Source organism: Abramis brama (genome assembly GCF_963993115.1).
Source record: "Abramis brama genome assembly, chromosome: 4".
In the NCBI taxonomy this organism is placed as follows: Eukaryota; Metazoa; Chordata; class Actinopteri; order Cypriniformes; family Leuciscidae; genus Abramis; species Abramis brama.
In genome coordinates this window covers 26,026,588-26,045,593 of record NC_139966.1, presented here as the reverse complement: position 1 = coordinate 26,045,593, position 19,006 = coordinate 26,026,588, and the positions used below count along the sequence as shown (strand labels likewise).

At 35.5% G+C, this 19,006-nt stretch overlaps 2 protein-coding genes across 2 annotated transcripts; both read left to right on the top strand.

Annotated features, from left to right (window-relative positions):
* Positions 1-222: 222 nt before the first annotated feature.
* Positions 223-7,322, top strand: LOC311080528 (uncharacterized protein). The gene is made up of 3 exons (XM_084110519.1): positions 223-289; positions 724-869; positions 4,632-7,322. The coding sequence occupies exons 2-3, from the start codon at positions 785-787 to the stop codon at positions 5,618-5,620; spliced, it is 1,074 nt and encodes a 357-aa protein (XP_083966645.1). The 5' UTR covers positions 223-289; positions 724-784; the 3' UTR covers positions 5,621-7,322.
* A 2,512-nt stretch (positions 7,323-9,834) lies between these two features.
* LOC311082118 (tripartite motif-containing protein 16-like protein) lies at positions 9,835-17,055 on the top strand (the record flags this gene model as incomplete). Its single annotated transcript, XM_084112861.1, has 7 exons — positions 9,835-9,868; positions 10,960-11,084; positions 12,468-12,563; positions 12,650-12,883; positions 14,959-15,118; positions 15,272-15,319; positions 15,560-17,055. The coding sequence occupies 7 exons, from the start codon at positions 9,835-9,837 to the stop codon at positions 16,075-16,077; spliced, it is 1,215 nt and encodes a 404-aa protein (XP_083968987.1). The 3' UTR covers positions 16,078-17,055.
* Between the last annotated feature and the right edge of the window lie 1,951 nt (positions 17,056-19,006).

Sequence of the window (19,006 nt, the reverse complement as noted above, 5' to 3'; positions counted from 1 at the left end):
TAAGGCTTTTTCTCTTTTCTCTTTGTTTGGTCACAGTGACGAGCATAAACTGATCTCCAAGGCAGTTCTTCAGTTCTTGCATGATACAGGACTGTATGTAAGAATTTAGTTCAAACTTTGACCTGTGGAGGGCAGTAATATGCTCAGCAGCGTCTACACTGCCGGAATCCTACAACAACAAGAAGATTTTAGACAGCAGTGTGTGAACGAGACTTTTATTTTGGTCTGGTGATGTGACGTCATAAGGCTGCGCCGCTATCCTGCATCTCTTGTGATTGGACTGAAGAAGGTTTGTGTTTTAAACTATTTAAAGCGTTTCAATCAGTTCAACCCTTTCATGCAATTTTAAAGTTTTTACAAACAATGTTAAACAGCTTATTTATTATTAAGTTCAACATTGTAATAATTTAACTTTGTTTTGTGTGAATAAAGCAAGAGTAACAGAAAAGTTATTGTAAATACTGATGAGAGAAACTGAGTTTAAACTCAAAAATCTGTGTTAATTATTGAACCAGTTCTTTCTGAAAATGATTCAGTGATTCAATGCGCTCCATTCAAAACACTGTAATCTACAAATCATTTAAATACCAAATATAAAGATTTAAGTCCATTTACTCTCTCTGACTGACTCTCTTACCAGTGAACTGAACTACTGAACTAGAGCTGATTGAGATTTAGTGTGGATTTATTTTTCTTTCTGTTAATTATTCTCATCTTAAACAGGACAAACACACAAAAAAACTCCTGGTGAAGCGACTGAGATCCACATGACACTATTATAAAGATGGCGTTTATTAAAGAGGAGAGTGAAGACATGAAGATTGAAGAAACATTCAGAGTGAAACAAGAAGAAACTGAGGAACAAACAGGTTGGTTTCATTCTCAAAGCGGAACTCCTTATTAAAATGTATTAAAAAGATGTTTTTGAAGAATATCATATGAGTGTCACATTAAATTGGTTTTACTTCACATGGAGCGGGACAGACATGTTCAGATCATATGACCAGACAAATATTAACAGTTTTTGTCACTCATTAAATTGGAAAAATACAGATATAACATAAACAAAACAATTGTTTAACATTAAAACAATATCTACTTCTGAGCTGAAAACAATGAAATCCATTGATTTATCACTTACTTGTGTGACAGTATGAAATAAATCCATTAAATCTGACTTATAAACTTTATATTGACTTTATTTCCAGAATGATTGAAAACAGTGGTCTATAAATGCTTCTTATATTACAAAGAAATGCAGTAAATGCTGTTTTATATTTTTCACTGTTTTGTGTGATGCACATAGAAGTTAGCAATATTCAAAGCCTCAAAAACACTTAGGGCCCTTGTCTTCTTGGCTCATTCTTGTCAAAGTTACCCGCCGACTTGACAACACGCTGACGTCAGTCGCACGTCCGTTTACAAACCAATCAATGTCAAGATGCAACCCATATGGATGATGACGACAGGACGCAAGTACGTCATGAAAAGTTATTTAGTGCGCTCGTCATTGACGAATAAGGTTTTTAAAAGTGTAAAAAAATATAATGGAGATATAACTATATTTGAAAGCATTTTTTAGTTTACCTAGGTGTTAACAATAGATTTTGTGGTTTGTACAATCAATTAACACTGTTTTTGTCATTTTTAACAAGATGGACAAAATTTGTCACCAAAAAGGTCATTCGGTTTAACCATGAATATATCTAAAATGATTAATTTGCAGATAATTATTCATGAAAAAAACTGATTTGACATTAATGTTGAGATAGTATATAGTGTGTACCACAGAAGAAATATTAAATAAAATTATCACTTATCTCATAAATGTAATCATTTTATTGGACTACACTAAACACTCCAACATATGCAAGTAAAACATTGCACAGTGAAAGGAGAAAAGGGGAAATGTAAAAAAAAAAAAGCCTTATCTGCTTTATATTTGTATTATTGTAGTTCCTTTAGTTATTAAAAACAATATTATTCCATTTAAATATTTACTATATCAGTTTTACCGAATGACCAAGGCCGGTTATACCGAATGAGCATGTCTGCTGCTCTTGACAATATGAATATTTAAGACAATAAACAGACACAAATAGCTTAATATAATAGGCTATTAATGTAAAAAGTTCTTCAAACATTAAAACATTTTGATATTGGAATGAACATATAATAGTATCGCAAATTATATTAATTAAAACATTGAAGCATTTAATTGGTCTTGGAACAAGTGTTTAAATTGTTAAATGATGAGCTGCATCATTTAACAAGGCTATATATTCATGAAAAAGAACGTCAAACATTAAGGCATTTCATTGTTATTGGAACAAACATTACATACAACTCGTATTATCAGCATTGATCCTTGCCCAGAAATGAGCGGCTTTTTCCTTATTTGATAAAGGCATCTGCAAAGGTAAAATTTTATAATATACTCTGCACATTTTCTATTAATAAAATGTTGTATTTATTTATTCCAGCTATGTACAAATATGACCAACATACATTGCTGTCATTCGATACAACCAGTAAGTCATTTGTTATAACCAAAATTTCGGTTTAACTGAATGACTCTTGGTTATAACGAATGACAAAATCTTCACTCAGTGCTAACAGGCTGATATCTAGCTGCCTAAAGGACATTCAAACATTTTAGTTTTTAAAATATTACAACATTATCCATGTTTTATAGCGGTTGTACCGAATGACCTGATATTTGGGGACATGTGTATGAGCAAGTGAAAACATGAATTTTTCTAATAGTTAAGAGAGAGTTACTTACTTTGCTTCACAACCATGCGATCCTTTGCAGGTGTCTGAATGATGTCACATCCTGTCACATAATATTGACCACATGACTTGATCCAAAATGGAGCCCTTTATATTGGTTACTCTGAATGACATCAATGAAAAATTTTTTTCCAACATTCTTTCTCATAACAAAGCAACGACTTCTACACATAATTTTAATACCATTTTGCACTATGTTGATATATAATGTTATAAAATCATGCCAGAATATAAAATAAATAAATTTATTAAATTTTAAGATATTTTAATCACAAATTAAATTGCTGTATTGGCCTTCGGACGGTTAAACCAAATGACCTTTTGACACTTCAAAATCTTTAAAATACCTTTATATGTAGTAAAATATAATTAAAACCTTTTGGATTCAGTAAAAGAGATCAAGTTGTACTACCTTACATACTTTGGATGTTATATATATATATTTTTTTATTATTATTAAGGCCTTTGGACAAAAAAATGACCCGTCACGTCATTGACCCAAGTACGTCATGTAAAGTTCCTTAGTGCGCTCGCATAATTGCAATGTGAAAACAAACCAAAACTAATCAAATGTATCAAAACATGACCTTTGGTTCGGACCTTAAGTGGTGGGGACTTTCAGGTGTGAAAACTCTACAAGTTTACAAAGTCTACAAACAAAATATAATTATACTAACTTACCTGAACATAACTAGTGTAAATGCAATTAATTGAATATGCAATAATCAAGTCATATTTCAACCCCCCCAGCTCCCAGATTGACTAATAAAGCATTTAATCTGCTGACACAGTTTAATAGAGTTACTGCTGCTGTCTGCATTTGTTCTACATTTAAAGGTCTTTGGTGAGCAAATAAAATGAGCAGTAACTTTTTAATAAACTGCATATACGGGCATGTTAGTATACACCACAATTCAGAGAATCAGAGTCAGACAACGCTTAAATTCATCCACTCCTCCTGAAATACATAAAAGTGGTCGGTGAACTTGGAGCAAAATAGAGTAAGTTTTATAGTAATCTACACATTATGTGTCTGATATGAATAAAAGACATCATAAATTTACAATTGAAAGGATTGTTATTGGTACGTCCATAGACATCAGTGAGTATTTTACAAACTATAAATGTATAGTTTTGTTAGTACTAATGTGTATTTAAATGTCTGAAACCTAAAATAAAGATTATATGGTTGGAATCACTGAAAAGTTGTGATCTGTGGCGTCCGTCTCTGGCTCAGCATCGAACACAGATTTGAATTTAGCAAATGATCACGCAAAGATATTACGCAGCGCCTGAAAATAGTCCCCAGCTAGGTAACTTCCAACGTGACAGGCCTAAGTTTTCAGGTGCTTATCATTGCGCCTGCTAGACTCATGGTACGGCAGCAAAGTTCCTTGATTATTACGCAGGAATGAGAGTATAGTTCCTAGCCATATCAGCCTTGAAAATCACAACTTTTCATTTTCCGTCGGTCTTAGTACACAATGTAACTACAGAAGAGTCAAGTTTTAAATAGGAAAAATATCGAAACTGTTTGGTCATTTTTTTGAGAGAGATGCTAACGGTCTAATAAGATTCAATGATCTATGCTAAGCTATGTTAAAAGTGCTACCACCAGACCCGGAGATCGGCTGAATGGATTTGAAAACGGTAAAACTCCACTGTTTAACTCTAGGGGAGTTGTAAAATGAGCCTATTTAAAAGTAAAAGTGGAGTTAAAAGTTCCTTTAACAATATTGATAATAGGTTATGAAGTTAATTAATATGGGTAGGATGTTGTTGGTTTTGTTGTCTTTTACTTTGTGCTATTAAACTGGTGTTTACTTTTTCCACCTTAGACATGATGGCGCTGAAAGAGGAGGGTCAAGAACTGAATGAAACCGAAGAAAAAGATCAGTATGAGGAACATCAAGTTTTCATGATTAGAGAAAAAACATTTAGTTGCTCAGACATAGAAAAGACTTTGTCTCGAAAAACAGCTCAAAAGTCAGCAACTATAAATTATTTCACCTGCCAACAGTGTGGAAAGAGTTTCAATCAAAATAGAAATCTTAAAGTCCACATGAAAATTCACTCTGGAGAGAAGCCTTTCACCTGCCAACAGTGTGGAAAAAGCTTCACAAAAAAAGGAAGCCTTAATGTCCACATGAGAATTCACACTGGAGAGAAGCCTTTTGCCTGCCATCAGTGTGGACAAAGTTTCATTCGAAAAGCAAGTCTTAAATGCCACATGATAATTCACACTGGAGAGAAGCCAATCACATGCCCGCAATGTAGACAGAGTTTTACACAAAAATCAAGCCTTCACTGTCACATGAGAATTCACACTGGAGAAAAGCCATTCGTATGTGGTCAATGTGGAGTGAGTTTCAGATTTGGAGCATCCCTTAATCGCCACATAAGAATTCACTCAAGAGAAAACTGTTTTATATGTCATCAGTGTGGAAGGAGTTTCACAGACAAGAAACACCTTAAGAATCATGTAAAAATTCACATCCGAGATAAGCCTTTCATGTGCCATCACTGTGGAAGGACTTTCAAACAAAAAACAACCTTTGAGAATCACATGAGAACTCACACTGGAGAGAAGCCTTTCACATGCCCTCAGTGTGGAAAAAGTTTTGCACTTAAAGGAACCCTTGAGATTCATATTAGGATTCACACTGGAGAGAAGCCTTTCACGTGCCCTCAGTGTAAGAGGTGTTTCACATATCGAAAAGACCTGAAACGTCATTTGCAAACTCATTCTGAAATTAAATTACAAAGTTCTGGAGTGTGGCAAGAGGTTTACGAAAAGGAAGAAAAAGATTTAAAAAGGAAGATTTAATTGTGATCAGTGTAATTAAAAATCTATTTAGCCATCACACTTACAGATGCATATGAGAATTATTTGTTGAAAGTTTTAAATGGCTCTGCAATTTAAAAAAAGCTCCAGAAAATATGTATCTGTGTAAAATCAAGGCTTTGTTCACACTGCCGTTGAATGTTGCTCAACTTTATTTTTCTGCTCAAATAGTTGTTTATATGTCCTTTTAAATGTGGCCCATATCAGATAATTTTCTAAATTAATTTAATTCTTAGAAAAGTCTGACAAATTCATCACATCATGACTTGTCCATGTTCAATTACTTTATTTGCATTGACCTCTTTATACTTTATATTTTATTTTGTCATGTGAATATGAATGTGAACACCTCACCATAATTTTTTGCTGTATAGAGTCATTTTATGATTAAGTATAATACTTTAAAATAAATATCAATGTCAGCCTAGGACTGAAGGACTTGTAGGACTGAACCCGTGTTTAAGTCGGAATTAGTCAACAAATACGGTGAGTCATGTCCTCTTCTCCTGTTATTGTCACTTACTCAGCAGTGAAGGATTCACATGTGATAAATGCTGGGAAATAGTCAGGCTGACAGGAATATTTCAGAATTAGAGATAAGCATCCAAACTTAAATTGAGGATAGGAAGGATACAAGGGTAGATACTGCTTTGGATGTGACTAGCCTAGCGAGCCCCGTACATTGTTCGGTTCCGAACACGCAACTTGATCCTAAATAATAAGGTAATTACAGACTGATCTCGAATCTACCTTTTCTGTCAAAAATACTAGAAAGGGGAGTATCCTCACAACCTTTTTTAGAATGACATTGTAACTTCAAGGATTTCCAGTCGGGATTCCAGTCATACTTTTCTGACCTTTTATTAATTTGTAGCAGTAAATGAAGAGGTGTCATTTTGATCACAAGTTCAGTATGGAGTACTGCAAGGCTCAGTACTAGGAATGTTGCTTTTCACCCTGTACATGCTACCCTTGGGAGATACACTATATTGCCAAAAGTATTGGGACACCCCTCCAAATAATTTAATTCAGGTGTTCGCAGGGCCAGCCCGCGGAATAGGCAAATACTAGGGGTGCCACTCATCCATGGGGCGCCAAAATGAGTGATTTATTTTTTTATTTTTTAATTGGTTTAATTGGTTTCTTTTTTCTATTTTGTATGACAGTCTGGGGCTCAGGTCAGGAAGCAGACAGACTGGCTGTCTGCTAGCTGTCTCACGTCACCAAGGTCAGATAAATCCCATCACAAAGAGCCTCTTTCACCTAGATATCATAATATAGAGACTGTGTCTGTTGCCTGAATTAGGACATACAAAAAACTCCCAAACCCATCTAAGGGTAAAAATGTAATTGATGTTCAACTAAAAAAAAAATGGATGTAATGCAAATGAGCAAATAATAAAGCTTGGGCTGGGTTTCCCCGAAACCTTTTTAACGCTACGTCGTTCTTAAGTTACACCTTAAGCTGTACACCTTATCGTTAATACGTGTTTCCCGAAACGTTCTTAGTTAAGTATACCTTCTGTAAGTCATACTTTCGGAAGGTTGGTCTGGACCACTCTTAGCTTTACCTTATCACTGTTGCAGGGCTATACGAATATAATTCAGAAGTTTTAATACACCCAGACAGTGTTCAGTTAGGCTAATTCAAGTGTTTTCATGCAAAGAATAAAATTGTCATTACAATGATTGTTAGAATTTTAATTATATTATTATATAATACAATTATATAATAAACGTTTTTTGCTACTGTTAGCGGATAGTTTTTGTAGCCTATACAATGTTGTGTCATTAACAATTGTAATATAATGCGTTAACACTCAGTGTCAGTTTTAAAAATACCGTTATGGTTTGGTGTTACCTACCCAGAGCAGATGCTAGCTAGCAGTCAATAGGAGCCTCCTAGTAATAATGCGTTTATTTTATATAGCGCCTTTCAGGAAACTCAAGGTCGCTTTACAATAAAGTACAATATACATGACATAGAAGCAAGACATGAAACAATACAAATAAACCATGATGGATAACATAATAGATAGTGGTACATAAACATAGAAATCAGATCATAAAGTCAGGGGTCAGGAAAACAAGTAGCCAAAAGATATGAATATGAAGAGGATATGAATATATTGGATCTTATTTATAGATGAATTGGGTAAGCCATAGAAGAGAGAATTGCAGTAGTCAAGCCGTGAAGTGATGAAAGCGTGAACCAGAGTTTCAGCATCATTGATATTCAGAAATGGACGTAAGCTAGCCATATTGCGTAGGTGAAAGAAGGCAGACTTAGTGAGCGAGGAGATGTGTGGAAGGAAGGAAAGAGAGGAATCAAAGATTATACCAAGGTTTTTGACAGTGGTGGAAGTCCAATTTGAGAGCCAAGCACAGAAACATTGTGTAGACCAGCAGTGCAGACAAGATCCAGTGTGTGACCTTTTGAGTGTGTAGCAAATTCGACATGTTGTACAAGACTGAAACATTCAAACACTGACAAGGGTTCACGCGATTCTGCACAAACAGTATCAACATGTATGTTGAAATCACCAAGTAATATAACACAAGGGGATAAGGCAGAGGAAAGGGTTAACAGTTCATGCAGTTCACTGAAGAAATTTGAGAAAGATTTAGGTGGACGATACAGGAGAATCAAGAGCATTGGAGATGTACCAGAAACTTTGAGAATTAAATATTCAAAGGTTGAAGTCACATGAAAGTCACTAGTTTTGACTGGAATGCTGCTGCGGTAAACAGCAGCCAGGCCACCACCCCCTGATGTCAAACGAGGTTTGGCCAGGTAGCTGTATCCAGAGGGAGTGAGAAGATTTAGGTGGAAATAGTCATTAGGAGTTAAAATCTCCACAATCAAGGATTTTCGTGTTTTTCGCGTGAACCCTTGTCAGTGTTTGAATGTTTCAGTCTTGTACAACATGTCGAATTTGCTACACACTCAAAAGGTCACACACTGGATCTTGTCTGCACTGCTGGTCTACACAATGTTTCTGTGCTTGGCTCTCAAATTGGACTTCCACCACTGTCAAAAACCTTGGTATAATCTTTGATTCCTCTCTTTCCTTCCTTCCACACATCTCCTCGCTCACTAAGTCTGCCTTCTTTCACCTACGCAATATGGCTAGCTTACGTCCATTTCTGAATATCAATGATGCTGAAACTCTGGTTCACGCTTTCATCACTTCACGGCTTGACTACTGCAATTCTCTCTTCTATGGCTTACCCAATTCATCTATAAATAAGATCCAATATATTCATATCCTCTTCATATTCATATCTTTTGGCTACTTGTTTTCCTGACCCCTGACTTTATGATCTGATTTCTATGTTTATGTACCACTATCTATTATGTTATCCATCTTGGTTTATTTGTATTGTTTCATGTCTTGCTTCTATGTCATGTATATTGTACTTTATTGTAAAGCAACCTTGAGTTTCCTGAAAGGCGCTATATAAAATAAACGCATTATTACTAGGAGGCTCCTATTGACTGCTAGCTAGCATCTGCTCTGGGTAGGTAACACCAAACCATAACGGTATTTTTAAAACTGACACTGAGTGTTAACGCATTATATTACAATTGTTAATGACACAACATTGTATAGGCTACAAAAACTATCCGCTAACAGTAGCAAAAAACGTTTAGTTGTGTACAATGTTTACCATTCACGACTCTTGCGTTGCTCTCCGCCATTTTAAAAAGGTCAAAGGTTATCTCATCTCGGCAACTCGTGCATCAAAATATTCTACGAGCTGACCAGTGGAAAATACCACATGAGGGGGTGTTCATGTGCATTTTCCACGTCGGATTTTGGTATTTACCATAATTATCATAGCACGTGAAGGCTCCATTAATCAGATGGCTTCCAGACTCATTGGATGGTATCACAGTCAGATTCAACAGTGGCACAGGAATGATTATTTCATAATGTCTCCAAAAGCAGTGATAAAAGAGCAGTCAGTAACTTCAAAAGGATATCGATCTTCACAACTTTTTTATTACTTAAATCATATGGATCAACATTGTTTATCGCAGACAGTTTGTCCAAATAATGTTTTTTGGCAGTGGCATTTAGTTTCTCCTGATAGGGTCCCTTCTCTTTTTCTTTCAACTTCTCCATTTCTTCCGTTCTTCTTAAATTTTACCTAGTTTTAGCCAAACACACCCACTATTAAATGTCATAGCAATGGCCGGTGCAAAGGTAAACAGAGATCGTGCCTGTAAACATGGTGCCCACGTCCCATAATGCAACACTGCGTGACGTACCTTCACATTCCCTATAAGCCTATAGCCTATGTTACATGCTATGTTACATGCTATTCTGCCATATAAACAGCATAGAAACCATAAAATAATTAGACCACCATTTACTTGCATCGAGCAACTCTTTTAGTATTTTTAGAATTAGTATTAATATAATTGTTACATTTAATTTATTGCCTCACTTTAATATGTGAATTATATTATCAGAAAACTGAACATTTAGTGTAGTCAGGCTTTTATTTGTGCTTAATAGATGGCGCTGAGGAAAGCCTCAGTGCTTCATGAGGCTTCATTTGCCCATCCCTATCATTTTCACACACAAAAAACAGTTATATACTTACCATCTCTGCGATGCGCCACGCATTGCGTCATCACATTGGAAAGGTCACGTCATCTATCTAAGTTATTTGTCTGTGTACTCCGGCTCAAAAAGGTAGGGAATTCCATCTCATTTTCTCCCCCAACTTCAAAATCGTCCAACATCTTTGTTTTAATTTATTATTATTAAATTAAACATTTGAAAGTGCATTGAGACTGACATTTGAACCTTCTTTGACCATTTGAATAGTTGGTTGTCATTGTAGTCCATTCTGTGTAGAAAAACTGGCAACAATTCTCATTCAGAAAACATACTTTGTCATTCATAACACAGTGACCTAAAATACATTAACAGCAGGGAGCATTACATAAATTGTGAACTTTTATTTTTAAAGTTTGAATGGTTTTTCATATAAACTAGTATTTTATTATAGAATAACACCTTTTAATTTTATTGAATGTACCAAAGCATATGTAACTACAATGAATCAGAAATGCTCCAATTTGTTTTCTTGGAATATAGTACTTTATTAGTGAAAATTAAAAGGTGGAAAAATAAATCCTGCAATTCAAGGGCTGCAAAGATAATAAAATAAAAGTCAACACAACAACGTGTCACTCATTGTAAAGTACAGTGAGTTATAGTCCTCCCTCTCTCTTGCATTTGGCCTCATGTTCTTATCAACATCATATCTGATGTCTTCGTATATTTTTTGAGTGTCTGTTTGAGGCTTACATCTAGTGGACATTTTAGTATTTGTGACCTTTAGACTTGCAGATAAACCTGTTTTCTACACTCACTCAAACACAGAACCAGGAAACAGGAATCACACGAGTTCAGGGACAGAGAAACAGGTATGAACTTACAACTATTGATGAAATAATGCAGACACACTTATGTAGTTTTAATTTTATTAATGAAATCTATGACGAATAGTGTTCATTGATGCCCTTTTTTTTCATGACTAAGGGTATGTTTATACAACCCTGTTTTCAACTGAAAAAAACCCCCACATGCGTTTTGGTCGTTTATTTAGACAACACCAACATCATTAAATTATAAATATGACTGTATCAATATGCAGTATCGTTGGTGAAAAAAGATGACAATAAAATGTAGTTAATAAATAATAATGTTAACGCATAACTGCTGTTCATGAGCGAAACACGCGGCGGGTATTCAGGGCACATAGGCTTGTCCTTTTACAGACATTGGAAAGTTTGTAGTTCAGTTGGATATGACAATAACAAAGAAAGTAAAACGAGGAACATATTAGATTACTAATGTTAACTGACGGTAAAGAGAGAGAGAGAGAGAGAGAGAGAGAGAGAGAGAGAGAGAGATTTAAAACTAAATTGTATTTCCAAGTAAAATCATGAACTGTTACATGATTCCCTACATTATTACAGGAAGGCAGTACAGAGACGTTTCACATGACGTTTTCAATTAGTTTTCTGAGTGCAAACATCCGAAGCGCGCTCCCAGAAAGCTGCCTCAGACAGAGAGCATGAATAGCCTAATGAATTGTGTTCTCTTTTATGTCTTCTTGTGGTTGAACGGACAAATTCACACAGAATTATGTCAAAATGCCCATATCTGCGAGCAGGGTCCGAAATTAACACCCGCCAAGCGCCAAATGCAAATTACATTTTGATCAATATATAGATTTTTTTTTTATTATACATTTCTAATTTTGCTCTGGACAATTTTTTATGTTTGTATTCAACATAATACCTTATTGTCTAAATGAAATTAATATATATGTGACAAAAAAGGCTGTTTATTATTTTGGCCGGTAAAAAATATGCTTGGCTGGTGGAATTTTTCATCTACCAGTCCCCGTGGCAGATGATGAGCCAAAAAGTTAACTCGGACCCTGCCTGTGAGTATCCTTGTGAAATATAGTTGGTTTTTACATTTTAACAGGCATAATTAGGAGTGAAAATGAATTAAGGTAACTAATTTGATTCATGTTCTTTTGGTTTCTCTACACAATATTTTTTAAAAATTACAAATGCGATGAATATACAGGTATCTTTACTCGGTATCTGCAAGTACCAAAAAATGAAAGTATCGGTATTGGACTCGTTCTGGAAAAAGTGCTATCGGTGCATCCCTAGATTGAGCCTTTGAACATTTCCATACTAGATCTCATCATCATTATTTGCTTCATATCAGCTGTTCACATGATGATTTTGTGGTAGTATTACTGTCACTGTCATTGGTTTGTCCTTTAGCACCAGCTGAAGGAGACGCAGAGGTCGTTCCAGCAGAGGATCCAGCAGAGAGAGAAAGATCTTCAGCAGCTGAGAGAGGCTGTGGCGTCTCATAAGGTGAGTCTGGAGAAGAAGAGAAGTTTGAGACGTCTCAGTCAGGACTCACTGAAGCCACTGTGTGATTGTGATGTGTGTCCTAACAGCGCTCTGCACAGACAGCAGTGGAGGACAGTGAGAGGATCTTCACTGAGCTCATCCGCTCCATTGAGAGAAGCCGCTCTGAGGCGACACAGCGGATCAGAGATCAGGAAAAGACTGCAGTGAGTCGAGCTGAAGGACGACTGGAGCGACTGGAGCAGGAGATCAATGATCTGAGGAGGAGAGACGCTGAGCTGGAGCAGCTTTCACACACACAGGATCACATCCATTTCCTGCAGGTAACAGAGATCTAGAAGAACAGGGTCATAGTGGACTTGAGCAAGAGACTCACAGAGAAACATTTCATGAGAGCAGAATGAGCCGTCGACTGAAGTGTTGATTTGTGTGTTCGGTTATTATGTCATCATCAGTCAGACTCTCATCTGATCTTCTTCTTTTGAAAGAGACGCACTTATATTATAAATGCAGTTCAGCTCTGGAAATCTCTTAGAAAACTCTTAGGAAACATTTTTTCTGAAAGATATATTGAGCTTCCAGACAACAACAGTTCAAAACTGCACTAATATTTAAAGGTGGGGTATGTAATTCTCTTTTTTGGCCATTTTTTCAAAATCACTTTAAATCCTATTCCTAACCCACTTACAGCCACTGAGTTAGAAGCACTGAAATAAAAATTAAGCAATTTAATCATCTGTGGAACGAGCAGGACTCGAAAAACTCCAGCCAATCATTTCCAAGACCACCTAGAATCATTGGACAGTAAGTGCATCAATCAAACTGTCGTACCATCCCCCCCTCCCCCATCCAGGTCCATGTTCTTTGAATGGGTGGAGTCAAAGGAAAGAAGGTAGGACCATTTGAGTTGTGTATTTTCAAAATCTGCCGGCCGTTTTACAAATCACATACCCAACCTTTAACATTCTTTTTTTTTTTTTACTACAATGTGGAATCCATGAACTTAATGGTATGAGACAAACAAAAAATGTGTCTGAAACAGTTATTGTTATTGTCACACTTGAACTTAAACTCAGATTAAAAGCAGCGTTGCAAATTAATTATTAGCTATTGACATGACAAATCTGTTGCAGAGATAAAATAGGATCAAAGTTCTCAAAATTCTCTTACAGCATCAGGCAGTTTAAAAATATCTATACATTTTCATTGTATTTTATTTATTTTATGATTTCTTAATTTTTTTGCAAAACTTTTTTTTTTTTGCAATACTTTATTGTTTCGCAAATTCATATAGCATAGAGCTGACACCAAGTATAAACAGAAAAACAATAACAGCAACAATTTGCTTGGGGGAATAAAACAGTATTATAGTATTACAGCATTAACAGCACTATTACACAAAAGCATGAAAAGAAATACAGATTTTTCTTTTCTGGTTATATTTTGTGAATAAATAAAATAAGTAATTTTAGGTGTGTATAGTATAAATTATTACATTTGTGATAAGATTCACTTGACTAAACTACCTTATTTGAATTTGATTAATTATAATGAAGAATAACTAGATATCATATTATATTATCACTTTTTCTCACAATACCATTTTATATTAAAGCTGTTTTACTTTTAAAGATAAAAAAATTTGTTTTGATGACAGCATGTGAAGTACCAGGTTGGATGTGGAAAGTTTGATTTAATAATGTCATAAGGAGACATATAACATAGAACTATGTTTCGGCTCAAAGAGGAAATGAAACAGTATAGACAAATAAAACAAATACAAATTCTCATTACAAATCTTGGAAGACAGTTGGCACGTTGCATTATCCAATGCACATTTTAAGTGACTTGCAAATCACAGATCACAAGCTTGACGGGTGATCATTTTGAGATCTTAAGGATATCCCGAATACAGACACTAGATGGAGCCGTGAGCTCATGCAGAGCCATCGGAAGCAAGCCATGCAAAAAATAAAAAATGTATTAGAAAACACAGAATTTGCCATTTGTTTAGTATTTGCTTCCTGCAATTTTGGTATGCATAAAGTTGGATAAACGCAGTTCTCATGGGTCCAAGATCGAAAAATACACCACAAAACCTGACCAAAAAATAAAAAATCAACCAGACAGTTCACATATTGTGTGTGACATGCTATAATTGTAATAGCATAAAACATTTAAATATAATCATATGTTTTATCATCCAAAACATTCTATAATCTGTTGCTCTAATGTCATATAATGAATATGAAGAAAAATGTATCTGATGCTGTGAAAGAGCTGGATTTAGTCAAGTTACTAAAGATGTCAAGATCAACAAGAGCCGCTGAAATCTGACAGTAGTGCAGGTTATTGATGAAGTGTGGAGGTGATGAGCTTTGATTTCTATTTTCTGTAGAGTTTCCAGTCTCTCTCAGCTCCTCCTGAATCTACAGACGTAAATGACAATCCCTTCAGTTCTCTCTCCTCTTTTGATGTTGTGAGAGAATCTGTCCGTCAGCTGAGAGACAAACTGGAGGATTTCTGCCAAGAGAAGATGAAGAAGATCTCTGACAGAGGTAAAGTCCTGGAGATTCATCAGCTCTCAGAAATAATCCTCCATCATCTCAGATCATGTAGTAGATCATATTAGAAATGTCTTAGGAACGGATGCAGGAATCATTTTCTCTCGACATTATAATCACACTCTTCATGTCTGTTGATTTCCATAGTCACTTTCACCAACATTGTTCCCAGAACCAGGAACAACTTCCTACAATGTAAGTCACTAAGAAAACAAGCAGAAAAACTGACTGAGTGTCTTCATGTTCTTCCTGTAGAAGGTGAAAGAAAACATGACAGAAGAGTTTTAGAGATGATCATGTAAATAATGATTTGCACAGGATATCTGGTAAACTGTACTGAGACACTGCTGATATATTGAACATGAAGAGTTCAGCTATAATAAAAAATCAGACAGATTAATAATTCCTGATTCTGATGTGTTTTTTCTCCATCAGATTCCCATCAGTTCACTCTGGATCTGAACACAGTGAATACATGCCTCAGTCTGTCTGAGAGGAACAGAGTGATTACTAGCACTGACACAGATCAGCCGTATCCTGATCATCCAGACAGATTTGATGTGTTTCCTCAGGTGTTGTGTAGAGAGAGTGTGTGTGGACGCTGTTACTGGGAGATTGAGTGGAGTAAAGAATATGTGTGTATATCAGTGTCATATAAGAGCATCAGCAGGAAGGGATCGGGTGATGAGTGTGAGTTTGGATATAATGATCAGTCCTGGAGTTTGTGCTGCTCTTCCTACAGTTATTTATTCAGACACAATCAGATAGAGACTAAACTCCCTGTAAAGTCCATCAACAGGAGAATAGGAGTGTATGTGGATTACAGTGCAGGAACTCTGTCCTTCTACAGCGTCTCTGACACAATGAGCCTCATCCACACAGTCCAGACCACATTCACTCAACCGCTCTATCCTGGGTTTAGTGTTTATGATTCATCAATGAAACTGTGTTGATGAATGAGAACAGACTGTAGAGAGATTCTACCCATAATGATTTGAGCTCCATGATAAATCAGTAACAGTGAGATGTTATAGAGTGTCTTATTTTCTCTTCATTACATTAATTCTACAGCTGAACTTCTGTCAGTGAAATAACATGTCAGAATAAATGTGTGTAATGAATCCTCATAGACAGTCAGATCAGTGTGTGTTTGTGAGTCATGATGAGTGACGGTGTGTATCTGTGCTTTTCTCAAACTCTATTTGTGTTGATGGAAATCAGTCATTCAGTTCTTACTGTAGTGTCACATAAATAATTTTATATTACTATCAAAATTAACTTTGAATTGAATTATCACACACATGATTTAATAAAATGTCATTCAATAAGTAATTTGTTGTAAAATGTATAAATGTCAGATTATTAATAAATGTAAAATATATAAACCCAGATCATCTGATCATACTGTAAACCTTTGATCAGTGAAAGTATGAGCATAATTATTCTAATCCAGTTTACATTAAATAAACTCCTCCTGAACAGAACTGTATTTACAGACCTGAGACTCTGACAAAACTGAGATAACATAAAAACAACAACAAGGATTGAGTCGAATCATCATCAGTTAAATCCAGATATTAAAGTCACCATGAAAAGGGAGTTGAGATTGTCCTTTTCTAAAAAAAATATTAGACATTGGCTGCATTCGAAACCGCATACTCAATGAGTAGGTACTTAATTTCTATAGGGATCTCCCAGTCACGTGACCCCTAGCCGCGTGTCAGCCATTTTGACGGAATACATCCGTCAGCTACTCAGCGGCAATGGATCTATTAGGCTAATTATAAAATTTTCTGTTTTACTTTCAGGTTATAGGGCTGTGACTGTGGCAGTTTTTTACCACTGCGGTGGTAATGGACCAACTACTTGCGGTTGTTGGAGGGTTGTTTTGAAAATTGAAATAAAAATGTAGTGTTTATTTGAGCAAAAAAGTGTTTATTTGAGCAATTCCGTCAAAGAAGCAACTAAAGCCTGTAAAGCATTGAAATAAATATCAGTAAATATTGGAAACTTAAATAATATAATAAAGTTAAATCTATTTAAAAAAAAAATAAAGTTTGTTTAATAAATTCCACACAAAGACGTGTGATTCCACATGAAGCCATACCGCTCTAATGCTGCATTCCAGGCAACCTGTAACCCGTGTTTTTCCAACTCGTAACTGGGAGTACATCGATCTAGTACGAGTTCACGGGTGGGAAGTTACGGGTTTTACTGCCGTTCCAGTGCACTTTCACGGGTATAAGGTTGGAAAAACACGGGTTACAGGTTGCCTGGAACGATGTACTCCCAGTTACGAGTTGGAAAAACACGGGTTACAGGTTGCCTGGAACGCGGCATAAGCTTTGAGAGGGATATGGAACACGAGGAGGAAAGAGACCATTGATCTATTTTCTGATATCTTCATGTTTTCTACCTGTTGTAAAAGGTATGAAGAGCGAATTTAATCTTCCACAAGGGCAAGACATTTAAGCTATATTGCGCAACTAAAAATCACCCGCGCGTGTGAAACGCGCTTTACAAATAAACTTGACGTGCCTTACATGTCTAATAACAAGCACAAACTGTGTTAAAATGAATCTGACGTGCATGTAAAAATGTAGGCTATCTGTCCTACAACGTTTTTCTACTTTACCACAGTAAAGAATACGAATAGGCCTAATTAAAAGCGAACCAAGGAAGACGTTTATAATCGTAAAGTGTAAAAAATCTTAAAAAATAAAGTGAAGATTGGGGAAAAAACAAGAGATTACATGCAGGGTTGAGTCACGATTTTTGAATATTCGATTAGTTTATTTAATTATAGAATTACTATAGAATATCGAATAGGTTGTGCAATTATTCTCTAAAATAAAAAAATGTTTTTGGTGCTAATGCAGTGGTGACGCATTCATATAATTAGGCCTTACGTTCTGTAATAAGGTCCTGTCCTGAAAGATATTCCTTTTGTATGATCACGTATCTGATCGCATCCAACTGCACAGCATCGCTCGGGCATGATAGGAATATTTCGCGACGAGCTGTAGTATCACCGGCGGTTTAGCATTTTCTATTCCGTCAAGATGGCTGCTCCAAATGGCGTGACGTCACGCGGGACGTCCCTATATGTACTTACTTAACGAGCGCTAAATGAGTAGGTACTTAATAGCCAAATCTCGTTGAGTATGAATGCGATCCGGACATCATCCGCCATGTTGACGTTATCATGTGACCTATGACGTTATATCACAAGCGCAACAATTTAAAAGTCATGAGCAACAGGTAACTAAAACTTTGAATGTATGCTCATTTTTTGGCGTTTTTTTATAAATATTTTATTATTGTTATTCTATTATTATTATTTTATGCTTTGTGGGGAGAATATTTATTTATTTATTTAATTTTTAATTGATACTTCCTCATTTTGTAATTTAATTTGATTTATTTTCTTGTATTTATTTATTTTGTTTTTCTTTCTTTCTTTTTCTGAATTCAAATGTGATGTAATATTTATCAGTCCCTGAACCTCTGGCTTTCTTCTCTGGTGTTTGACTTTTCACTTTTGTATTTTGTAAGTAAATGTTTAATAAAAAAAAAAAAATTAATTAATAAAAAAAGGTTATGAGCAACAGGTGCACCGCAGATGTCGGTGCACCTGTTGCTCATAACTTTTAACCTGTTAAGCTGCAACCCCACTTTTGAAAAATCCCCAGAAATGACATACCCAAACTGAAACAGATACAGTTCATGAACCCTTTGTACTAAAAACACAAGTATGATCTCATTTGAAAGCTGACACCTGGCAGTTAATTGTAAATGTAGAATTAATTATTGTCATAATGAAAAAAATTATTATAAACAGCTTCAAAGTTTTGTAAATTTATTAGAAATTTATTTTTATGA

Bases quoted from the DNA above. Each gene is read 5' to 3' on its own strand.
- LOC311080528 (XM_084110519.1), top strand. From the start codon at position 785: ATGGCGTTTATTAAAGAGGAGAGTGAAGACATGAAGATTGAAGAAACA. The intron at 870-4,631 runs GTTGGTTTCATT...TTTCCACCTTAG, and splicing joins AGAAACTGAGGAACAAACAG to ACATGATGGCGCTGAAAGAG.